This window comes from Dipodomys merriami, unplaced genomic scaffold (assembly GCF_024711535.1).
Source record: "Dipodomys merriami isolate MVZ:Mamm:240054 unplaced genomic scaffold, mDipMer1.0.p SCAF_16, whole genome shotgun sequence".
Taxonomy (NCBI): Eukaryota; Metazoa; Chordata; class Mammalia; order Rodentia; family Heteromyidae; genus Dipodomys; species Dipodomys merriami.
In genome coordinates, this window is record NW_027202937.1 from 9,856,025 (window position 1) to 9,881,517 (window position 25,493).

At 52.7% G+C, this 25,493-nt stretch overlaps 1 protein-coding gene across 1 annotated transcript in view; it reads left to right on the top strand.

Moving 5' to 3' along the window:
• Grm4 (glutamate metabotropic receptor 4) overlaps nt 1–25,493 on the top strand; it is a 99,888-nt gene that overhangs the window by 20,096 nt on the left and 54,299 nt on the right. Inside the window, exon 3 of the mRNA XM_070023955.1 lies at nt 22,757–22,973. Coding sequence (XP_069880056.1) covers nt 22,757–22,973 — 217 coding nt within the window. The remainder of the gene's footprint in view (nt 1–22,756; nt 22,974–25,493) is intronic.

Genomic DNA, 25,493 nt, shown 5'->3' on the forward strand with positions numbered 1-25,493 from the left:
TGTTTGGTCACCTCAACTTAATTCCTTCCCTCCGGCCCTGCCATGGGACTGGTTCTCTGGGCTACTCCCTAAGCTCCATCTGCTGGCTCCCATGCCTGATGGTCCTAAAGATTGCTCTGCACCCCTTGCCCCCAAACTTCTTGGTGTAACTTATCCATCATGAAATGCAGGCTTCATGTGTATAATCTGTGAGGGAATTTTTTTTTTTTTCTGGTTGTGGGTCTTGAACTTGGGTCCTGGGCCCTGTCCCTGAGTTCTTTTGCTCAAGGCTATTGCTCTACCACTTTAAGCCACAGCGCCACTTCTGGTTTTCTGGTGGTTAATTGGAGATAAGGGTCTTATAGCCTTTCCTGCCCTGGATGGCTTTGAACCATGATTCTCAGATCTCAGCCTTCTGAGTAGCTTGGATTACAGGCATGAGCCACCAGCTCCTGGCTTTGTGTGTGTGTGTGTGTGTGTGTGTGTGTGTGTGTGTGTATGCCAGTGCTGGGGCTTGAACTCAGGGCTTTGAGCAATTCCTTAGCTTATTTGCTCAATACTGGTGCTCTACAACTTGTGCCATACCCCTACTTCTGGCTATTTGGTGGTTAAATGAAGATAAGAGTCACAAACCTTCCTTCTCAGGCTGCCTTTGACTGTGATCCTTCACATCTCAGCCTTCGAAGTATCTAGGATGACAGGTGTGAGCCACTGACTGCTGGCTTAACCTGTGTGTTTTGATGGATGCAGGTATCTAAATGACCATCATCACAGTATCACCAGGGTCTAGAAAGTTCCCTTGAGCCCTCATAAGCAGGTTTTCCTGCAGCCTGGTTCAGAGTATCAGACCTGAGCTTCATCTGATGCCCATACTGAGTGCTTCCTGACTGGTTCTTTTGCTCCTTTGTGAGCCTAGCCCTGGGGCTAGGTGTGTTGATGGCTCATTCTTTTTTGTGGTGTTGTACTATTCCATCGTGCCATTTTATTTCAGTAGTTATCCATTCTGTTACTGTTGGACATTTGGGCTGTGCCAAGTGTTTGCTATTATGAAAAAAGCTGCCATGAACATTTGTGAATGTGTCTTTCAGTGGAGGTAAGGGCTTATTTTTTGTGAGTGTATTGTAGGTGGCGCTGCTGACTCCTCTAGTTATGTGAATGATCAGGTTTAGTCATTTTCTCAGAGTGTGACCTTCTTGCCACCCCTCCCTCCCTCTCTCTCTCTCTCTCTCTCTCTCTCTCTCTCTCTCTCTCTCTCTCTCTCTCTCTCTCTCTCTCTCTCGGCAATATTGGAGTTGGAACTCAGGATCTTGTGTTTGCTAAGCAGGTGTTCTACTACCTAAGCTATGCCTCCAGCTCCTTTTTTGCTTTGTTCTGATTATTTTTTCTGAGAGGGTTTCCCACTTTTCACCCATGACTGGCTTAGAACTGTGTTCCTCTGAATAATAGCTTCCTACCTGGCTGGAGTGACAGACACATGCCACCATGTCCCATTTGTTTGTCACCAAGGAGTCTTTTTTCCTGGGCTGACCTTGAATCACAAACTTTCTGATCTGTGATTCTTGAGGATCTGGGATTGTAGGCATGAGCTAGCTCTCCAGCCCCTGGCCATCTCTCTGCTTTGGGACTTCCCACATGCCTTCAGGCCTGTCTGTAATGCTATGTCTTCTACCATCTTGACAGGTGTCACTGGGGAATCTCTGGGGATCAGCTTCACACAGGGCTGTCTGTCTTCCTCCCTGCCTCACCTTCCAATGCTCAGAATGTAGGAGGTATTTAGTAAAAGGTAGGGCTGACTTGATGTGGTGTGTGCTAGGACTTTCATGGAGATCATTTGGTACAAGTGGCCAACCGGTGATGGGCATCACGGGCTCCACTGTGCAGGTGAGGAAACTGAGGCTCAGGGGAGGCCCTGGGACCTCAGCACTGTCTGTCTCCAAAGCCTGTGCTTATTTCAAGATCCAGACAGCAGTGTTGTAGTTCCTTGCTCTTTTTCAGCTCGCCCACTGTGATTTCACTCGGCCTCGTATTCCAGTCCGGGGGCTGTTGGATTAAATCCCATGGTGCCCCAGTTAGCTTGTGGTCCAGACAGTGCCTGGAGGATCCACCAGCTTTTGCCATGCTGAGTTGGGGCCCCCAGAAAGGGATTTCCAGGCTGTGGTGGGTGGTGAGGCAACAGAAACCCACTCATACACACTGGCAGCTCTCTCCTGGCGTGGCTGATGTTGGTACACATTCTTACCTTTTCAAAGTCCCCATCCATTGATTGAAACCATCTACTAGGGGCAGAGCCTTGCCACTGTCATTTTGCACTTTCTGGGTGAAAACTAGGGTGTGTGTGTGTGTGTGTGTGTGTGTGTGTGTGTGTGTGTGTGTGTGTGAGATGTGTGTGTGTGTGTGATGTGTGTGTTCCTACTTGGCCCTGAAGATCAGAGTGAGGTCCTTGTACTCCAGCCTCTGGCTGTAGTATTTTAGGGAGACTCTGTGTGGGTGGAGGAGTGGAAATCAGGCCCCCACAGCCCATACAGGCTTGTTCGCAGCCCCTCGGGAAACTAGAGAGCCTGTTTCAGGTCATTGATTGACTAAGTGGTCCATGAGAAGTCTGGAAGGTCTGCAGTGTCTTGAGGCTGCCTCAGAGTTGAAGTTCACTGTGGATGCCCAAAGCTGCTGTCCAGGGTTCTGACTGAAGTAGGCGTGGCATGGGAGGCAGGGCTATACATGTGTGGCCACCCCCATGGGCTAGGACAGCAGGAACAGCACAGCTATGGCTGAATTATTTATTCTGTACATCGTTAGCACAGTAGAGAGAGCAACCATGTCTCCAGGCTTCAATTAAAATATCAAGGCACACATACCATCTGCCTGGCCACATGCCCAGCCCCCACCAACATGAACAAGAGAGGACCTCAGGCCCTATAGTGCCCAAAGGTCTCTGTGGGAGGGCCCTGCCATGCAAGCTGCCATGAGGGCCAGGGCTGATGTGAGGGCCTGTGGCCGCATAGAGGCACAGCATTGCTGGTTTAACAGGACCCTGGCCACCTCTCAGCCCCAGTGTATCTGTTTTCTCTCAGCCAACCCCTGCAGAGAGGGTAACAGAATGTGGGACCAACCTTTTAAGCAGTGACTAAGTGGCACTCAAAGGTCCATTTGTCCTCAGAGCAGCCTGAAATGCCAGCAACCTGGAGGCAGAGACCCTCTTCATGGGCCTGTGTCCAGGGCTGTGTTTGATGCAACAAATGTTTATGGTGCTCTAAGCTTGTGCAAGAGACCGGATCAGGTAGAGGGGTAGAAGAGATTGCCCAAGTCAATAATTCCGAGTGGTTTCTGGGTGAGGAGTTGTGGCTTGCATGTAAGTGGTTACCACTCCATGTAGGATGAAGAGGGCTGGGTGAAGGTGCATGGCCAGGTCTGGGGGTTCAGAGGACAGAGAGAGCAGTTTTTCCCAGTGTGCCTGAAGGGTAGCTCCCAGGAGGAGGTGGCTGGTTTTCTGCACTAGAGACAGAGCCATGGTACTGATGTCAGTGGGGAGGCTGGTAAGGACAGGACCTCTGGCATGGCTAGCAGGGGTGAGGCGGGGCTGCTGTGTGGGGGTAGGTGGGCTGGTGGACCTGTGGACCTGCCCCTGCAGGGTGGTTCCCTGGCTGGATTTGGAGTTTTCCTTTGGGTCTGGATGCAGGGGCAGTTGCAGGAGGGCTCTGGGCTGAGAGAATGACTAGGACACTGACAGACAATCCAGTTTGGGGGCCATGCTGACCCACTATGGCATATCTCATTCATTCATTCATTCATTCATTCATTCATTCATTCATTCATTCATTCGTCAATGAAGTAGCTGGGGAATACTTTATGAAGCAGATGTTAAGATGAGTTGTCAATACAGCAAGGAGCAAAGAACTTGCCGTTTTCACCTGTATGGGGCTGCCTTTCCAGATGCGGTGGAGGACAGTGAACACAGCATCAGTTCATGTGGACGCGGGTAGTCTGGAAGGAAATTGCACAGGGCTAGGCTTTAGAGACTGGTGCAACAGGGAAGGGTTCTTGTAACCAAGGCCCTTAGGGATGCTCTGGACCCAGGTGAGTGAGGAAGGGGATCAAAAGGCTGGGTGGTACTTTAGATGTATGGTATAGTCAATGCAAAGGTCTTGAGGCAAAAACATGCTTGGCTCTCTGAGAAATAGCAAAAGCTTGTTTAGAGAGGAGAGGACAACGTGGCAAGGGCTTGGTCAGCCAGGCCTTGTGAGATCTGAGACAGACTTTCACTTTGACTCCAGGTGCGGTGGAGCCTTCAAAAGGTTTTTTTTTTGGGGGGGTCTGGTCGTGGGGCCTGAACTCTGGGCCTGGGCGCTGTCCCTCAGCTCTTCAGCTCAAGACTAGTGTGCTACCACTTGAGCCACAGCGCCACTTCTGGCTTTTTTTTTCTTTTTGCTTATGTGGTGCTGGGGAATTGAACCCAGGGCCTCATGCATTGCAAGGCAAGCGCTCTACCACTGAGCCATTTTCCCAGCTTCAAAAGGTTTTAAGCTCAGTGATGTGATCAGATTTGTGTGTTTTTTCCCCCCTTGTCCTGGGGCTTAAACTTGGCCTTGGCCCTGTCCCTGACCTTCTTTTGTTTAAGGCTAGCACTCTACCACTTGAGCCACAGAGGTACTTTTAGCTTTTCGGAGTAGTTTATTGGAGATAAGAGTCTTATGGACTTTCCTATCCGGGCTGGCTTCGAACCTAGATCCTCAGATCTCTACCTCTTAAGTAGCTGACAGATGTGAGCCATGGGTCCAAATCAGATTTATGCATTGTTTGCCTATTGTTTCTCATTATTTTTTGAAACAAGGCCTCACTGTGTAGCCAGGGTGGCCTCAAGCTCATGCTCCTCTGTCTCAGCCTTCCAAGTGCTAGGATTACAGGTGTGTGCCACACCAGTTCAGATTTATGTTCTGAAGATTATGGCTTTCCTAGAGTGTCATAAGCTCCACAGGAAACACCAGAAGAGACTCCCAGAGACTTTTCAATTCAACAGAACTCATTTCCTCGAAGCCGGGACTTTCAGATGTCACCCAGGGCCCTCTCTGAGCCTCAGTTTCCCTCCTCTATAAAGCTAAGCATCAGGACAGATGTCTTCCTCTTGGAGCTGACATGAAGTTCAAGTGGGGAGTGGTTGTGAAACCTGAATTTCCAGAAGTCTTCATTTAGGGACTTGGGATTCCCAAAGGTGGCTCTAGTTGAAAACATATAAGGCTTGACGTTAAGGAAAGAATGGTTATGGGGTGTTCCAAGGGCTGGGGGCTAGGGTTGTGGAGGAGGGTGCTATGATGCAGGCTGTTCTGGGCTGAGGAAATGAGGTGGGATTGTTCCTGTTCTCACTAGAAATCTCAGCTTCTCCTCCAGTGCCTTCCCACCCAAGCCTGGGGTCTGGACACTGCTTCCAGCCAGGCTGCCATGGGTGCCGGTGGCCTCATGGAGGGGCGGACAGAGTGTCAGTTCACCTTCCATACTTAGGCCCATAGCTGCCCCCAAGGGAAACTGGAGGTCACCCACCCCATCAGTATGACTCAACAACAGGGACCTCCCTCTGTCTGTCTTGGGGTAAGTGGTTGGAGTACTGCCCTTCATGTTTTTTGTTTTTTTCTTTTTTTGTTGGTCACAGGGTTTGAACTCTGTGCCTGGGTGCTGTCCCTGAGCTTTGCAGCTCAAGGCCAGCACTCTACCACTTGAGCCACAGAACTACTTCCAGTTTTCTGGTGGTTTATTGGAGATAAGAGTCTCATGGACTTTCCTTCCCCGGGCTGGCTTTGAACTGTGATGCTCAGATCTCAGCCTCCTGAGTAGCTAGGATTATAGGCGTGAGCCACCGGGACCTGGCTACCCTTCATGTGTGTGGGAACGGGCTGTGCTAGTTGAGGGGCTCCTCCTGGGAACCCCTATGCTGATGTTGGGTGTGGAGGCACTGTGGCTGTCAGCCAGCAGTGATGGAGTTGTAGAAGAGCCGCTGCCTCCCCAGGTGGAGACAGGAGGGAAAGAAGGGCCTGTTTAATTTAATTCTGTGTTTTATCGCTTGTTGGATAAATAACCTTCATTAAGATGGAAGGTGGGGGGATGGACAGGGAGAAGTTTGATTAATTTGGAGCTGGTTTCTCATTTGTTAATTTTCTCCCTGTTCAGCAGGATCATTTAAACAAATCACCAAGCTGCTCTCTTTCTTGGGTAGGATAGGAGCAGAGTATGCGCAGAGTGATAGGTCCCCTTTCCACTAGCTATTGCTGGGAAGAGCCCTTATGTGTTGATCAGGGTCTCCAGGTCCCAGAGCCTGGTAGACGGTCCAGGCAATCAAGACATGGGCAGATGTGGCTGGCAAATGGCATCTCCAGCCGGCCATGACTGGGGCCTGGAGCCTAAGGAGAGGGCTTTGAGGGTCCAGGAGGCAGGCAGGCTTCAGACATGACAGTCAGGAGACAGTCTCTGGGCTTCCTTGAGATGACCTGGAGCCCATGCCTCCAGACCTTCTGCCAACAGCCTCCTGGACAACGCCACTCAGATCCTTGTCCACCTACCAGTTCTCACCCACTGCTCTGCCCAGCCAGGCTGCATCTCCTGCTGGTCAGTCCCCTGCTGGGTGCTGATGGAGTACTTGTCAGCATACTCTGCTTGTGGGGCTGCTGCCTTCTAACCACTTGTCTTGCTGGACAAAGGGTGGTAAGATTTGTGGGGGTTCTGAAAACTTTGTTTTTTGTTTTTGTTTTGTCAGTCCTGGGGCTTGAACTCTGGGCCTGGGCACTGTCCCTGAGCTCTTCAGCTCAAGGTGAGTACTCTACCACTTGAGCCACAGAGCCACTTACGGTTTTCTGGTGGTAGACTTTCCTGCCTGGGCTGACTTTGATCCTCAATCCTCAGACCTTAGCCTCCTGAGTAGGTAGAATTACAGGCGTGAGCCACTGGCCCCCCACCTGAACTTTTTATTTCTCCCTCAAATGCAATCAGTGCTGTTCCCATCCTTCCCAAGTCTGTATGTGCATGTCCGGTTGCCTGTGCAGAGTATCTGTATGTATAGGTGTGTATGCACAGGATGTGGTGCGTGTGTTATGGGTACTGTGTGTGGATACACAGTCAAGGGCATCTCTCATTGTAAGCCCTGTAAGCTGTGTCCAGGAAGCCCATGTGGGACTCCAGGAGAGCCCCACCATGTGTATGCACACTGAGAGCTCAGGCTCCTGAATGTGTTGAGGTGCGTGTCTGCAGGTATCCTGTGTATGCCTGGGTGGACCTGCCTGCCTCTCTGACCACCCAGAGTTCATCTCCTGGGACATTGGTGTGGTGATTCATTATGTTCCAATGTGTGTGTGTGTGTACAGGTACCTGGTGTGGGTGAGCACCTAAGTGTGTGTGTGCCTTTCAGGACTCATGGTGGTGGAGTGTGTGCAAGGAGTGTGTGCAAGAAGTGTGGGCTGATTGTGCTTCTGCCAGCTGTTGGAATGGTTCGGCCTGGATGCATATCCATGAGTGTAATCTCTTCTCTGACCCCTGCACCATCAGCTGATACCTGAGATTGGGGAATCGGTGTTCACATTGCCTGATGGAGACAGGTCTCCATCACTGATTGCTCCTGACTACCTTGGGGCATTGGAGAAATGCCTCCTGACTCTGTCATCCCCTGTCTGTCCTGAGACCTGCTGTGTCCTCCTTCCCAGGCCTGAGCTGGAGAAAGGATAGGTGGAGGAGAGCTGTTAGGCAGGACTGATGGCCAGGTAACCTGAGCAAGGGGAGGCCAGCATCTTAACCTCTAGTGTCCTGTGGTCTCAGCCCCCATGATTCATAGGTTATGGGTATTGCTGGTCCTGAACCCAAAGCATTAGAGAGAGGGGGGGGAGCAAGGTAAGGGGACATGGAGTGGGAATGACCATGTGAGATGTTCAGTACCCACTTCTCCAAGAGGAGATGTTTGACGGAGAGGCTGGGAAGGGAGTGGGTTAGTAAGAGCAAATCTCAGCAGGGTTGGTATAGGGCTAGGTTTTTCTTTTGAGGTGGCAGACCAGTGTTCTAAGTGGTAGTCCTGCCTGGCAGCATGCCTACCTGTGTCCCCTGCATGCCCATGTGTGCACAGGGGTGGTCCTAGACTGTACAGAACAGGCTGGGTGGTCCTGTGGGGCAGGAGGTAGAAAGGACACAAGACAAGGAGAGGAAAGATGGATCTCACTGGGATACCTCTGGCTGCCAGATGGGAGCGGACTGGGTAGGTGTGTGTGGAATGTAGGTATGGGAAGCAGGAGGCCAGCAGGCAGGCCATGGAGCCACGTACCCTTCCAGTAGGATGACCTGGTAGGGTCAGTGAGTTGTGGCTAGAGTCTGGTAGTTTTTAAAGTAGAGCTAACACCATTTGCTGATAAATCAGGTTAGGGCTGTGTGAAGATCAGGGACGTGACCATGCTCAGGCCTGAGCAGGGGAACAAATGCTGTGGTCCTTACTAGCCTGTAGCCTCTGGCTTGTGGCCTGGGAGATCAGCCTTACACCTGCTTGTTCTGAGTTGTTCACTTGGGGATCATGGAAGTCCTCAAATGGGCAGGAGCACCCCCAGTCTGCTGGATTCTTTGTGGGCATCCTGAGCTGTGAGTAACCTGTGAAACCAGCCAGTGGGCAGCATACTCTGGGGAGTGAGTGGCCAGGCAGACAGTGAAGGGCAGGGGTGCAGAGTCCTGGGTGATTAGGGCTGAGTTGGGATCAACAGAGGAGGCTGAGGAGGGCCTGCCTGGGTCAGATGCTGCTGGAGGGCTGGTGCATGAAGGATGGCTGGGCGGGACCCTGAGCCCCCACAGTAGAGTTTGACATCTTGTAGGGGAACACTTGACCTTGCCTGCAGGGCTGAGCCTTCTTTTGATCTGACTTTGGCTCCCCTTTTCCTCCTGAGGCTCTGGGGCTCTGTTCCCCAGTGGGACCTGCCGAGCCTCAGTGGGGCATTCTTCCCACCCTGTCCGCCTGGGCGGTCAGCCTGGCTCTGTCCTGGCTATGATATAAATTACTCAGAGTGATGGGGATGTGACTTTTATCGGTTCATGTGTTCAATAATGTTAATACATCCCATTATATCATATTATATTAATACAGTGCAATATATTACACACAGCACAGCACATTAACTTGCCTTGGGAGAGCACTGGGCAGACATCTCGGTTAATTTTCTCTCCGGCTGGCCACGCCTCCACCACTGGCTCTGCGGCAAAGTGGTCATCAGGATGTGGGCGCAATTACCTTCCTGCCCCTGCCTGCTGCAGCCTGGGGGAAGCTGTGGGTTTTGTAGAAGAGGCTTGTGCGGGTTGCTGCCACCTGTGGAGCCCTCCTCTGCCCTTTCTTGGGAAATGGTGGGGGTCTGTGAGCCCCCACTGAACAGATGCAGAGATGGAGGCACAGAGCCCTGAAGCAGAGTACCCAGGGGATGTGGTGAGGAAGAGCCAGGAGCAAGGACACCTGACCCAGTATGGGCAAAGGACAGGTGCTGGAGCTAGGTAGACCTGGGTTCAAAGCCTGCTTGGCCCCTTCCTGTGTGATTTTTGCATTGTATTTTCCTGGGCCTGTCTCTCATCTTCAAATGAAGTGTTAGAGTCCTGCAGTTATCATGGGAGGAGTGAACAGGACGGTCCCTGTGAGATGCTTGGCACAGAGTTGGTGCTCAGTAAATGAAGGCTCCCGTTAGAGTCACCTGGAACATCGCTATATGCACCAGGCACAGCCGGGACTGTCCCCGCCTGCACTTTGGACCACTTGAGATAAATCTCCACTTCCAGCTTTTTGCTGGTTAATCAGAGATAAGAGTTTTGCGGAGTTTTCTGCCCGGCTGGCTTTGATTCTCAGCTCTCAGATTCTCAGATCTCCCGAGTAGCTAGGATTACAGGCATGAGTCACTGGCAGCTTTGAAAAATTTAAACACCCATTTTCCTATGTGATCCTCACCTTGAACTTGACCAAACCAGATTTTTACTGTGGTGCCCACTTGACAGATGAGGAGACTGAAGCTCCACAGTATGATCACTTGCTCAGAGTCCCATAGCGACTCATTTCTAACCTCCAGAAACTTGGCTTTGAGCCTTCCTTGGCTGGGGGCACAGGCGGTATCGTCCCACCTGCCTGTGTCTTGACCCTGGTCCTTCCTGCTTTGGCCTGGGGCTCCTCCTATCCCCAGAACGCCTCCCTATCCCACTGCAGCATCACTCCTGACAAGGTGCAGGAGTCAGCATGTAAACCTGCAAAAGTGAGTGTAATTTATTGATCTACATTTGGCTTATGAGATAGGACAAGTGCTGATTTGAGGATCTTGTTTGCTCTCGGCCTGGCGCCTGCTTCTCCCCCACCCGCCTTCCAGCTCTTATCTGCCGCCAGCCTCCGCTGCACCAGCCTTGCTTCTTTGTTAGTGGGCAGAGCCAGCCTCACTCCCTCCTCGCCCTCCATTCTCCTCCACCTCCCTCCTGCCTCATAGGGGGGAGAGGGGGGAGTGTTGGCTGGGCTCCTAAGAACACATATAGTGTTTAAAAGGGTGAGACAAGAGCCTGAATAGTGTGCCTTCTGGGGGAATATTTGTTCAAAGGCCCCATTGCCTCGTCTGTCTGGTTCTCTCCCAGAAAACATAATTCAGAACAGGCTGGGAAATTAATCCAAGAGTCTGAATGTTCTCCTGATAAGAAGCTGGGCAGCCTAGAAAGGGAGACTGAGGTAGAATGAGACAGGGCTCCAATGATTACCTTCAGGGCTGTCATAGTCAGAGGGACAAACTGTAAGGAGTCCCGGGAGGTGAGGGACAGGGGAGGTGGGAGAGAAATCTTAGAACATCATCCATGTGCCAGCTACACACTGCAGTTACACATTGGCTAGACCAGGCCCAGGCAAAGCATCGGGCCAGAAGACAGTCAGAGCTGGAAGCTGGCCAGCTCTGTGTCCCCATGAGGTGCTAAGACTTCACGGGTGGAGGTGAAGTCAGAGGTCATGCGTGTGGAAATCCTGGGTTAAAACTCCAAGGGGTGATGATTTTGACAGTGCAGCAGTATAAAGGTATAAAGCTCTGTGCAGAAGTATAAAGGTATTTTGTTAACACCACCTGTTGGGCTCCCAGAAAAAAGCTGATGAGTATTCTTTAGGAAGGGGACCTCTACTCCTGCCCAGCTTGAATACTTGGAGCTCTGGCTTCAGGACAATTACAGGTCTCTCTCTCTCTCTCTCTCTCTCTCTCTCTCTCTCTCTCTCTCTCTCTCTCTCTCTCTCTCTCTCTGTGTGTGTGTGTGTGTGCTGAGACTGGGGTTTGAACTCAAGCCTGGGTGTTGCCCCTTAGTGTTTTTGTATAGGACTGGTGCTTTACCATTTGAGCCATAGCTCTCTTTCTGATTGACTTTTTGGCTTTTGTACTTAGGCTGGCTTTGAACCATGATCTTTTGGTCTCAGCCTCCTGAGTAGTTGGGTTTATAGGGGAGAGCTACTAGAACCCAGCTACAATGCGGGTTCTTTCTAAGGCATCTCTTCATGGTGCTATCAGGAGAGAGGAGAGATCAATGTGCCTTGAGGGCTATGCTGGGATCAGGGGACAGGGAAGGGTCCTGGAGAGGGGTTTTGACCTGGACTATGGGGCATTGGAGGTGGTACCTACACACCAACCAGGTCCATGACCTCAGAGGGAGAAGCCAGGGGCATAAGTCTTCTCCCACAGCCTCGGGTGGGGTTGGTGATCCTAATTAAAAGCTGGGATCCAAAAGGCTTGATGATGGAATTTCTAATTAAATCAATTTCATCTCATCTGGGAGACACAGGTTTGCATACGATAAGCATGAAATTAATAATTATGTTTAGAAATGAGACGTTACTCAAAGCAAAGCCATTTACACAACACTCTGGGGCCCCGGCAGCACCTCTGCCCTGTCCTTTGTGTTGGAGACAGATGGGACACTTCAACCTGTACGGTGACAGCTGGGATTACAGCCAAGACTGAGCAAAGACAGGAAGCAGACTGTCCCCACAGCCAAAGTAGGATCCTGTCCCACAGGAGACGTAGGCTCTCTGTGTGACTGAAGGCCTTCAGCATCACTCTCAGATTCTATAAGTATGTGTGTGCATGTGTGCATGTGCACGTGTGTGTGTGTGTGTGCATGTGTGTGTGTGCGCGTGTGTGTGTGTGTGTGTGTGTGTGTGTGTGTGTGTGTGTGTGAAGATGTTGTGGAGGCCATCACTGTAAGGAGGAGACTGAGGTTTCATTTCACAGTATCATGGGAGTGAGTCTCTAGTTCAAATTCTGGTTTAGCCACCCTAAGTAACCTTGGGGAAGTTACTTAAGTTCTCAGTATCTCAGGTTTAGAAAAATGGGGAGAATAAAAGTGCCTGCTTAATAGGGTTTTTCTAAGATTGAAAGTATTACGTTCTGCAAAACTACTCAGGAAGCCAAGTGTAGTGGCTCACCCCTGTAATCCTAGCTACTTGGATCAAGGTTCAAGCCTAGGCTAGGTAAACAATTTATAAGATCCTATCTCAGCCAATAAAAAGTTGGCATGGTGGCCTAAGCGTGTCATTCCATCTATGTGGGAAGCATAAATAGCAGGATCTAGGCCAGCCAAGGGGAAGAAAAATAAAAGAGAGATCCTATTTGAAAAGTAATGAAAACAAAAGAAAGGAGATGTGGCTCAGGTGGTACAGTGCCTGCTTAGAAGTGGTGAGGCCCTGAATTCAAACCCCAATACCCTGCCTTTCCCCCAAAACATTGTCTAAAATTACTTAGGACAGTTGTCGGCTCATAGTAAGCATTTAATAAACATTAACTATGCTGCCTGATTGCATATGTACATAAATTATAAGGTACCAGTGGCTCACATCTGTAATCCTAGCTACTCAAGAGGCTAAGATCTGAGGATCATGGTTCCAAGCCAGGCCCAGGCAGGAAAGTCCATGAGACTCTTATCTCTAATAAACTACTTAGAAAAAGCTGTAGCTTAAGTGGTAGAGTACTAGCCTTGAGCACAGAGAGGCTTAAGGACTGTGCCCAGGCCCTGAGTTTAAGCCCCAGGACTGACAAAAAAAAAATAATTTCTTTTATTCCCAAGTAGCCTGTGATACATGTAAATCTGACCACCGCGCCCTCCCCCCCTCCCCCCCCTCCCCGCCACCGCCCCTGACTCCAAGGTGGAGATAAAGAAGTCATGGTGCTGGTGCCTATATCCGTCAGTACAGGTGAGGTGATGATGCAGTAATAACCAGCTCGAAAACTTCTGTGGCTCCTGAGAACATAAACAGCACTGTGCCACAGGTGGGCTGAGTGCTCTGCCAGTCTCCTCCGGGGCCCTGGCTGGTGTGGAACTCTGCTGTCACAGTAGTAGAGGGACTGTGTACAATGGTATCTCACACCTGTGGTGACACACTCAGCTCCCAGCTCACTAAGCAGCACTTGCCACATGGCCCTGGTTCATCCCAGGGGCTGGGGCTTAGAATGTTACATGTGCCAGTAGGCAGAGAGCTGGGAATGTTTGGTCAGTGGCCCCAGTGAGCAGCACCCCCCATCCCAACCCCATTAGCTACAGTGTTCCCTTCTTACCATCCACCTCTCTCGCTAGGATCAGCTCCACCCAGGCAGGAATCTGCCTATCTTCACCTCCTAGCCTAAGACATGCAAAACACATAGTAGGTGCTCAGGAAGCCATTGCTGAGTGGGTGAGTGAGTGAGTGGTTGGCAGTGTTTCTGAGAAGGGTGGGAAGATGCTCTCTCAAGAGCAATGGAATGTGGACCTGGGGGCTGTGGGGGTGGGTGAGGCAGAGCGACCCAGCCTCGCATGGGCGGGTTTTTACTGATTGCAGTATGGACTAGTGTATCCTCAGTCATGATGGGGAGACTTCAGTCCATGGGGTGAGAAAAGGTCTGTTATGGAGGCAGAAGAGGTCCCAGTTTTTGGGGGCTGGGCAGAGAAGAGGCCCCATCTACAGGCTAGGGAAGGGCAGCTCAGGGTGGGGTGAGTGTCTAGGGGCAATGACAGACATCAGGGGCTCAGCAGCCTGATTGATGGCACTGGGGCATAGGCCACAGGCCTAAGGCCAGATGGGGCGGTGGCTGGGCTGAATGGCCAGATGTTTGGAATGCTAGTTGTGGCTGGCCTGTGACCACAGAGCAAAACACTAAACTCTGATGAATGATGGACTGGCCTGGCTTGAATTCCCAGGGTCTGAGGGAGGTGACCAGGCCCCAGATGGCTCTAGCAGGTGCGGGAAAAGTGGCTGCCAAAGAGTGGTCCCAGTTGGTGGCCCTGGAGGAGCCCTGGTTTGCTGGTAGGCTGTCTCCCCATCTGAGTATACCAGTCCTTCTGAATATATCCAGTATGCCAGGTGTTGGTGGCTCACATCTGTAATCCTACTTACTCTGGAGGCTGAGATCTAGGATTATGCTTTAAACCCAGCCCTGGCAGCGAGAGGGCAGAACTGGAAGTTCTGGTGGTAGAGCACCAACTTTGAGTGAAAACCCATGTGAGAACATAAAGCCCTGGGTTCAAGTCCTAAGGCCAGCACAAAAGGAAAAGACCGCCAGGGCTGCCTGCTGCCCTCCCTGTCTTGCCAGGGAACACTTTGTTCTTTGTTGGGGCACCGGTGCGTGTGGCCTCATGGGATGTCCCCAGCTGTTGGGGTCATTCTGGGACACCTGTGTGAGGTAGACTGACAGGGCAGGCAGGACCCCCATCAGCTGCAGACCCAAGCTTCTACTGTGCACCTCACAGGATATCCCTGGCCTGCTGCCCTCCTCCTTAGCTTGTGCCTCAGCCTCCGCCTCTGCTGTCCCAAAATTTTTTGAACTCACCGTAGACCTTTTCCTAATAGATAACTTGCATCCAAATGGGGCAGGTAGCTCTGAAATGACTCCCGGTCCACTTGCTTTGCTAGAAGCTCCACTGTGTTCTGTACTGTGTCCCTGTCTCATGCTAGACTGCTAACCCCTTACCCCATGCCAGTGTAGGCCAGGGCCATTCTGCTTCTCCAGGCCCCCCTTAGAATCCCAGCTTCCTGGCACTCCTGGAACCCCCTGCCCTCTGTGGCATGGCCTGGGGAGCCCCTTGTATCTGTACCCACAGCGTGGGGGCATGGCCTCCAGTTCCATGACGGCTCCCATTCCCCATTCCTACACCCTGGCCTGGCCTCTCTAGGCTGCTGTCTGAGCTGCTTGAGTCTGTGTCCTTTGAGCCCTGGAATTGGTACTGGGTCTTTGTTTGCCCTCCTGAGACACAGACATGGGTGCAGAGGGAGGAAGGGCGGCAGGGCACTGGAAGCCTTAGTGCAGCCTCTCCTGTTTCTGAGAGTGGGATCTCACAGCAAAGGCCCACGGGGGATACCAGGTGGAAGAGGGGAGGATGTCTGGTGGTGAGTAGCATGGGTACCCAGTGCCCTCTCCCCCCAGTCTCATAGCAAAGGCCCATGGGGGATTTTTGGTGGAGGCGGGCAGGATGTCTGGCAAGGCACAGTGCAGGCAGCCAGGGCCCTCTCCCCTCTCCCCTTTGGCTACCTTCTCTGCACCATAGAGCCCCACCCACCTGCCTTTTATGTACCTGAAAGCCTTGCTGCCTTTTATCTGAGAAGAAAACAGCTCTCCTGAGAGATAGGCAGCGAGGACTTGAGGTAGCAGGATCAGGAGGGCACGGAGTGGGCAGCTAGCTGGCTGGTGCTGGCCCAGGCAGGACTTTCCTACTCCTCAGTGGGGAGTGGTGGCTGATTACAGGGGCTTCAAAGATCTGGCCGTGGCATAAGGAAAAGAGCAATATGCAGGGGTGGTGAGTAGGCAGCAGAGCAGCCCAGCCAGGGCCTGGCTTCTGATGGGCCTGTGTCATCTCGCTCAACCTCAGTTTCCTCATCTGTAAAATGGGCACAATGGTTCAAGGCATGTTCACCTCTTTAATAAGATCTTGCATGGCCGGGTGTGGTGGCTCACGCCTAGCTACTCAGGAGGCTAAGATCTGAGGATCTCGGTTGAAAGCCAGCCCGAGCAAGAAAGTCTGTGAGGCGCTTATCTCCAATAAACCACTCATAAAACCGGAAGCAGCACAGTCTTTTTTGTATATCTAGGGATGAAGTGCTCTGTCATTATTGTGAGGCCCGTGTCATTATTGTAGGGGAAGAAACTGAGGTCCCAGGAGGCTGCTGACTTGTCTCAGGTTGCACAGCCTGTAGCAGGCTGGCTCTACGACACGCTGGAAGTTTATGTTCTGCATGAGGCTTAGGGAAAGTCAGCTCTCAGGAAGAGTACTGAATCGTGGCTCCCATCACGGGGATCCCCAATGTCCATGACAGTGGCCTTGAGCTTCTGGTTACTCGGCTGCCAGAGAACATGGTATTATGGAGCACAGAGTGAGGACTTCAACCTGACTGCCCAGAACACTCTTGAACAGAGCCCTGGGCTTCAGGGGCCATGGGGAATTGTGTCCTGTGAGCTCTGAGCACCAGGAGGACCCTGCCTCCTGCCCCATGGATGGTGCAGGACATGGATGGTTGCTCTCTGGAGGGAGCCTCAGATTCTGCTGCTTGGGCATCCTGTGGCCTAGAGCCACGTGGTCTAAGCACAGCAGCTGTATCCACGCAGGGACTTGTCTGCTTCCTCAGATACCCACATGGCCCCCTCCTTCCTAGGGTCTTGACTCAATGTAACTCTGTCAGAGGGTGTCTTCTCTCTCCCCATACTCTTACCTCTTCCTCCTTTTCCCTCCTTTAAAAAAATTACCCTACCAGGCCTTGGTGGCTCACACCTGTAATCCTAGCTACTAAGGAGGCTGAGATCTGAGGATCTCAGTTCAAAGCCAGCCCGGGCAGGAAAGTCTGTGAGACTCTTATCTCCAATAAACTACCAGAAAAACTGGAAGTGGCATTATGGCTCAAGTGGTAGAGTACTAGCCTTGAGCTGAAGAGCTGAGGGCCAGCGCCCAGGCCCAGAGTTCAAGCCCAATGACCAATAACAACAACAAAAATTGTCAGGCACTGGTGGTTCACACCTTTAATCTCAGCTATTCAGGAGGCTGAGATCTGAGGATTATGATTCCAAGCCAGCCCAGGCAGACAGATTTTTTTTGGGTCAGTCATGGGGCTTGAACTCTGGGCCTGGGCACTGTCTCTCAGCTCTTCAGCTCAAGTGAGCACTCTACTTCTGGTTTTCTGGTGGTTTATTGGAGATAGTCTCATGAACTTTCCTGCCCAGGCTGGCTTTAACTGTGATCCTCAGATCTCAGCCTCCTGAGTAGCTAGAATTATAGGCGTGAGCCACTAGCACCTGGCTTCAGGCAGACAGATTTGAGAGATTCATTTCTAATTAGGCTACTAAAAGCAAGAGGTGGGTGGGGTAGCCTAATTGATAGAGCACCAATCATGAGCAGAAAAACCCTGGAGTTCAAGCCTGGCACACACTTGTGTGTGTCTATGTGTGTTTGTGTGCCAGTACTGGGGCTTGAACTCAAGGCTTGGGTGCTGTCTCTTACCTTTTTTGTTCAAGGCTAGTGTTCTACTACTTGAGCCACACTTCTACTTCTGACTGTAGTTAGGGATAAGAGTCTCATGGACTTTCCTGCCTGGGCTGGCTTTGAACTATAATCCTCAGATCTCAGCCTCTTGAAAAGCTAGGATTACAGGTGTGAGCCTGGCACCTGGCTGGCTATTATATTTGAGATAGAATCTTACTTTGTAGTCCAGGCTGGTCTTAAACATGAGATCCTCTATCCTCTACCTTCTGAGTGCTAGCATTACAGGCACAAACCACTATACCTGGCTTCCTCCTGTTCTTTATATCTATTGAAACCCTCAGATTTTTCCTCCTCCCTGGCTGGAGTGTGAGCTTGTGCTTAGTGTGTGTGTGTGTGGGGGGGGGGGGTTCTGCTATCCGTGTTGGCACTCAGGGCCACACTGGCATGCTGTTAGTGCTGGTGATGGTTTGCAGAGGAATGAATGAATGGGTGGGGCCATGGGTTCTGGCATGTGCTGTGTACATGCGCGTGCGCGCGCACATGAACACACACACACACACACACACACACACACACACACACACACACACACATGCCCTAGGAACTCCTCTTTATTGCTGCTCAATCCCAGAAGCAGCTTTTGTCTTTTCCCATGTGGCTGGGACTCCTGTCACTCTAGAAGAGAGGGAGGGAGGGAGGAGGAGAGGGAAGAAGGAAAGGAGGGAGGAAGGTGAGGGGGGGGAGAGAGAGAGAGGCAGAGTGGGAAGGAGAGAGAGAGGAGAGAGAGAGATAGGCAGGCTTATTCATGCATTCCCTTCCCCTCAGTCATTCACCATTGTCCTAGCCCGAGTTCTATTGGGGGCCAGCTGTGTCCCTAGGAGGTTCAAGATCCCCAACCCCCCTGCAGTGGCTAAGCTAACCGAGTGTTTTTCCACCAGCACTTTGCCTCCTCTGATGGTGTCTCCTAGGACATAGCAGGTGCCAACCAGCATTTGGGGTACCATGAATCCTGTCCACCTCTGCATCACCCCAGGTGGCCTAGTCTTGAACAACAAAGAGCAAGGAGGAGGACAAATAGATGGAGAATCATGATGCCAGGAAGGTGTCCAGTGCCCCCACACTTGATGCTATGGGAGGCTGAGCGGTCCCTGGAGGCCCCAGGAGGGCTTCCTGAAGGAGGCGATATCTGAGCTCTCTGTCCAGGGAGGGTTTGGTGCAGGCAGAGAGATAGCCCTAGCAGAAGGTCCTGAGGCTGGCCGGGAACTACTGGACTTGAACAATGTCCTTGTCCTTAACACTTCGATTGGCACACAGTAGGGGTTCTGTGTGTGGCCCAGGGGAGGATGGAGGCAGAGCTGGGCAGCTGGCTGGCGTGGGCAGCGCTGCCTGCCTCTCTTGTGTGGCTGTTGCTAGAGGTGAGGGACATCTCTGAGGTGAATGTAAATGGAGCGTTCCCTCCCTCTCCAGCAGGGCTGCAGACCTGGAGAGTGGAAGACGCCTCACAGTCCCACATGGCCAGGTTGTCACAGCCGCCTGCTGACACGCAGACTGGTAGATTCACCCCATGCCCTGTGCATGGCGTCCCTGGCCCCTCCTCCACTCCCGGCTGGGGCAGAGTGGGCCGGGCAGACAAGTTAGCATTCTCAGGACGTCCCCATGGCGATGACAATGGTGTGACTGTGGGGAGAGCACAGGCAGGCAGGCAGGGCAGGTCCTGGGGGGAATGGGGGGGGTGCAGGGAGAGGTGGTAGGACAGGGGGCCTGGGGAGGGGCGAGCTCATCTCTGCAGAAGGCCAGCTGGAGCAGCTATTCTAATGGTCACATGAGTCCCTTGGGTGGCTGTCACTGTCTTATTATTCAAAGGCTACTGTCACTGACCCCCATCAGGCAACTAAAGAGACTGAGGCCTGGGGAGGAGACATTACCTGCCCAAAGTTCCAGCTGCAGGCAGTAGAGTGGGGATTCGAACCACATCTCAGCTTGATAACCTCTCTCTAGGACACTTAGGAGCTGGTGGGGGTGGGGGGATGAGGACCAGGCAGATGGGAATAGGGTACATGCAGTAGATGGGGGCAGAGTGCCCAGGTTCCTCGCTGGGGGTGGGCCTGGGCCCCACACCTGGACACACAGCTGACCATCCGCCACTGCTTGTAGCAAGGGTCTGGAAGTATGGGAGGGTGGCTTGGAAGGAAGGATTTCAGGGGTTCCATCCCTGTCTGCCTCCAGCTTGAAGGTCTAGGTGTGGTCAAGACTCCTGAGTAAGTCTCTGCTGCATGGGTCCCCCAGAGTAACCTCAGCCTGGGTTCTGGAAGATATCCAAAGTGGGGTCTCCTGTCAGTCTAGGACATGACAGACGGATGAACAGCCAAGCGGCCAGCTATGTGGACAGTGTCTCTCAGGGTATGGGAGAAGTGTGGTACATGTCAGGCCCAGGGCCCTCCCCTGCTTCTTCTCGTTCCAGTCCCAAATTCAGGCTATCTCTCTTGGGAGGGTAGCCTAGCATTTTATTTTGCTTTTGTTTTCTTAAATTTACAAGCTCTTTTTTAAAGAAAAATTGGGCATTTCAGATATATACTAAGCAGAACACCGAACAATTGTCCGTTTCTTCTCCCTCTCTCCCCATCCTCACCTCTGATTCCTGTTTTGTTGTTTAAGATTTTTATTAGCATATATTAATTGTACAAGAATTTCACGGTGACTTTGCTGCACAAGCACATGGGACCTTAGCCTCCTCGGTCCTCTCTCGCTCTCTGCTCTCTTCAATTTTGTCAAGGCAGACCTCACAGCATCACGTCAACTCAGTGTATCTCTAAGCGGTTGTCCTGGACTCGGGACAATCTCTTTCCCCAGGACATTTGGCCACATGTGGAGATACTTTTGGTTGTCACAGCTGGAGGAGAATGTGTCACAGACACATAGTGAGTGGAGGTGCACAGTCCTCCCCAGGGGGGCGCTGAGACCACCAGGCTGAGACCCTGCTCGAAAGCTGTGGTCTCTGAAAACCAGTGAGCTGTAGCCACCTTGCCCTCCTCCAGCTCACGCCTAGCCAGGGCTCTTGTATCGATCTGGGACAGGATCGCTGATGGAGTCACATCTCGGAGGGCGCTGTCTGCCTGCGGCGTGCGCCCCAGGGCAGTCAGTCAGGCTTGTGACGTGGCTGACAGACGTGGGAAAGGAAACCCATGCACTCATGTATATTCAAGGGTGATGTGAGTGCGTAGCTGTATACTCCAGATGACAGAGGGCACAAGGGGAGTGGCCCAGCCCAACCCTGCACCGCCCCTTGGTGAGGGCACCATTTTGCTTCAGAGCGGCATGAGTCTACGCCTCTCCTCACGCTCACAGACATGCCACGCTCCTTGATTGCCATTGTTTTTTTACCCTGCCATGTCTTGGAGAACCCATTCAGAGCAGGACAGGGAAAGATACCTCATTCTGGTTTTCACAGCTGTGTGACATGCTTTGATGGCTGCTTTAATCATCCTCTCTTGATGTACATGTTGGTTGCTCCCAAAGTTTTGCTGTTGCATACAGTACCACAGTGAATAGCATAATGTACTCCGAGTTGTGGCACTGGGATTTGAACTCAAGGCTAGGAAGGCACTATGCCACTGAATCACATCTCCAGTTCTTTTTGGCACTGGTTATTTTTCAGTTAGAATCTCACTTCATTTCCAGGTGCATACCTGGACCTCACTTGGCCTATTTGATGCTCCTTACTATAGCTAGGATGATGGGTGTGGGCCACACACCGATTCTCCTGGCTCAGAAAACGAAGTCTCAGAATAGTCTTGTGGGTTTTTCTTTTTCTTTCTTTTTCTTTGGTCAGTTGTGGGGCTTGAACTCTGGGCCTGGGCACTGTCCCTTAGCTCTTCAGCTCAAGGTTAGCACTCTACCATTTGAGCCACAGCACCACTTCTGGCCTTTTCTGCTTATGTGGTGCTGAGGAATCGAACCTACGGCCTCATGCATACAAAGCAAGCACTCTACCTTCCTAGCCCCTCTTGTGGATTTTTCTACCCAGAGTAGGCCTGGAACCTCAATCCTTTTGTTGTTAGTTCCCTAAGTAGCTAGGTTTACAGGCACAAGCCACCAGCACCTGTGTCTGCGCTCCATTTTATAAAGACCCCAAGAGCTACAGTGAAAAAGCCTAGGGAATTACCCTCTGGTCTCTCCAACTTCCCAAATCAATCAACTAAAAGCCGAGGGAATTAATTACCCTCTGGTCTTTCCAACCCCCTCAAGTCAATCAACTTTTTCCTTCCTCTCTCCTCATCCTGCAGGTCCCAGGGATTTGGGTTCAGTGGGAAGAATTGGTGAGGGGCCAGCTGGGAGGTTGTCTTGGGGTCTCTTTTGGTGATTGGCATCTTTGGTGGAGGGCAAACCCTTGCCCCAGCAGTCTTCCCCTTAGCCGTTTGTCCCTTTATCATATGGTGGTTAGACTCCCTTCTCTGCTCCAGTCAGGCTGGTCTCTTGCTCTGTACTCACTGCTGAGCTCAGCCCATCTACCCGTCCCTGGGAGGGTGGGGCTGGGAAGAGGCTGGAGCAGGAGACTTGGGTGTGCCCTGCAGTTGCCCGAGAGGCAGCAGCTGCCTCGCTGGGCCCTGTGAGCAGATGGCAGAGAGAAGGGACCTTCAGAACCCCCTGCTCTGTGTACCTGTGCTTCTGTCCATGGTTGAGGGTGAGGGTCAGGGAGCTGGGACGGGGGCTCTCTCTCCTTTGAGCTGGCCAGGAAGAAGTTGCCCAGAAACCCCCGCTGTTTGGTCAGTGCAGGGGGTGCTCCTGGGGCCAGAGGTTGGACCAAACGATTTCCTAGGGCCCCTCGGGTACCCATCTCCCCACCTTGAACACCAGGCTGAACTTCTTCCCCACTTGGACATGTCCCCCAGACTGGCATCTCCCAGCTGGTGGTATGGCTCCTGGCATGTGAGTTCGTGTTTGCATATGGCACTGGGAGGGGGTTGGGTTCATCAGAGGTAGAATCTGGTAAAGCTGGTGGGAAGACTTTGGGGGTAGGAGGCTTGATGATTCTCACCCTGCTTCCCACCAGCCTCATCCCTGCTGGGGTGGACAGGATCTGGGATTACTGAGGGGTAAGAGGTGGGTGGCACGGAGCTGAGGCAGGGCTGACCACCCTTAGCTTTCCTGCTTCCTCCGGCGTCAGGTGAGGCTGGATCTGTCCTGCCCATGTTATGGGGTCTCCAAAGGGTAAGGGAGGCCGTGCCCCTGGAAGTGCTGGCTGGGGTTCCAAGGCTGTGGGGTGGGGGAGGTTGGTGTGTGGGGCCATGGGGTTGGCTGGGCTGGGTGGACAGACAGCTGCCCCCTCAGTGTTCCCTCTCACTCCCTCCAGATCCCCCAGATCAGCTACGCCTCCACCGCTCCCGACCTGAGTGACAACAGCCGCTACGACTTCTTCTCCCGCGTGGTGCCCTCGGACACGTTCCAGGCCCAGGCCATGGTGGACATTGTCCGTGCCCTCAAGTGGAACTACGTGTCCACGCTGGCCTCGGAGGGCAGCTATGGCGAGAGCGGCGTGGAGGCCTTCATCCAGAAGTCCCGCGAGGATGGTGAGTCAGGCAGCCTCCGGCTGTGCGTGGGGAAGGAGGTGTCATCGCTGTGCAGTGATAAGGGGACCAGGCAGGGCGTGAGCTGGGCCACCCTCAGCCACACCTTCTGTGGGTCTCAGTCTCTCCTTTGAGCTAGGTTAGAACCATGGCCTCCTGGATGCTAGGTACTCCGAGGGGTGTGTGTGTGCGGGGGGGGGGGGCAGGGGGGAGGTGAGGCCCTTTGCAGACATGGCTGGCTGAGGAGGAGGGGCTGTGGGATGCAGCTGTCCTAACAGGGGTGTGTGTGTAACGTGTGGGGGTCCTCTCCTCACACCAGTGGGTGGGCTGTGCTGGTTTGGGCCTTCATGAAGACGTGATCCCTGCTTCTGGGATGCAAGCGGCTCTGGGGACATGGTTTGTCCTCCTCTGGTCTCTCCAACTAGCTTGTGTTTCCTAGCTTGTGCCTCCCGCAGTGGCTCCTGAGACAAAGCTTTCAGGAGTCCCTCTGGACTAGGGCTCTCACAAGCGTTGACATTGTGGCTTGTAATTCAGGGCCCCGAGGCCTGGCTGCTGATGCCGTGGTGCAGACCTCCTGAGGTGTCAGGCAGTGAGCCCCTGCCTGGGACCCCCTGTGGGGAGGCAGGGATCCCCATGTCCAGCCGGGCGGCCCGTCTTGTAGAGTCCATCCACCTATTTCTGGCCTTGCTCAAGGCCCTGTCTCTAAGTAGCACACCTGCCACTCTTCACCTTGGATTGTGGTGTCCCTATATTTATACCTGCAGGGCTCCAGGACTGTAATTGCTTTTCCTAAGGACCACGGTGTCCGGAGGCTGGCGATGGTAACACCCTGCAGGCATAATCCTGCTATAAATCTCCAACGAGCCCCTTTAATTGTACAGCTGAAGCTGCCTGGGTGCCACTGCACAGCGGAGGGGCGGCGGCGGGAAGTAGGCCAGCGCTGACTGATGGTCCTGGGGCTACCCTCACCTCACAGCCTGAGGCAGAGGGAGGGGCAGGCCGGCCAGACCTGTCCACCTGCAGGTAGCTGGCAGCAGCCCCTTGAGTGACAGTTTCAGAATGGAACCATAGTCCCCCATCTCCCCTCCCCTCTGGCAGCCCACACGCCCTTCCCTTTGCTGGGAGGTGACCTACCACCCTCATAAACTCTGCTTCCTCTCCTCCCAATGGTTGACTTCTCCCCCAAGCAAGCCTGCTGCCTTTTGCTTCAGGTATGACCTTTCTAGCATTTGGGGACAAAAGTAGTGGACAGGGGAAGGGACAGAAGGCTCAGACTTTTAGTGTCCCTCAGTGTTAGTCTTTGCCCTAGCAGACTTAGAGGGGCCCCTAGGACTTCCACGTACCGGCATCAGCTTTAAGGTGACCCCTGCCCTGTCAGGTGGGCACCCCAGTTTACAGGAGGGGAAAGAAGAAGAGAAGCTATCCAGTAACTAGCAGGTCACACAGAATGCAGAGTCAGAAACAGGGAAGCCTCTGGACTCCAGGAGTAGAGGTCCCAGCTGTTTCTGACTCCTCATTAACTCTGTCTTGTACCCCTGGTGCTCCCCCTTCACCCTTACTGAGATCCAGGTAGCTCACCCCTGTGTGAGTCTGTTCCTGTGCAAGGCAGGCAGACAGATGGACAAACAGAGACACACACGCACACACAAACACTGCCAGGAGGGACGGGAGATTCATTCCAGATATTAGGTTCTAGGTGAAGGTAGAACTATGTGAATTGTTTTTAAAAGCAGCTAATCAAGTGTGGGGAGTTAGAAAAAACAAAGTCTATTCAAGATGTTAAAAAAAAAAAAAAAGGCCTCACAGGCCAGAAAAACTAGAGAATCAGCTGCTATGCCAGGGCCCCCAGCCCGGGCCCTCTTGTCCTGGCTGAAGGGTCCCACACGTAGCGCCCACCACCCTGGGTGCCATCTGCACATTGCTGAAGGTTTGGCTCCCCGCCTGTCCACAGACCCTCCTTCTGGACCAGTCTTTCCACACTAGGCAGTCCTGGGGGCCTGGCCAGGCTATGGGCAGCTAGCTGGGTCCCCTGGCCCCACCTGTTCAATAGGATTTTATTTGGAGGAAGGTCTTTGGGTGGGTGTAAAAGAAAAGGAGAGAGAAAGCCTGGCTGCAGCTGGCCAAATTGAAATCAGAATTGAGTGGCTGGTAGAAAGAGGCCGCTGTACCTTGTAGCCTAATCCCTGCGAAAGATTAAAGATGTCTTTGGCCGTATATTGTATTGATTTGTCCTCTGAAGTATAAATCATCTGCGAGTTGCTCAGAGGAGTTGGGGAGGGAGGGGAGCACACGCTGGTCTCCAGCTGGGGGACACACATCACAGTGGGAGCGAGTGAGTCCCAGGCGCCTAGCCTGGGCTGGGCCCCATTCTGTAGATGAGTAGACAGGGGTCAGAGAGGGCAAGTGGCTTTCTCAAGGCCACACAGCCAGAATGTGGAAGAGCTGGGGATGGGCACCTAGCTTTGTCCTCCAGCTAGAGAGCCCCCATCAGTGGGGGCTTCTCCATTGGGAAGCCCAGCCCTG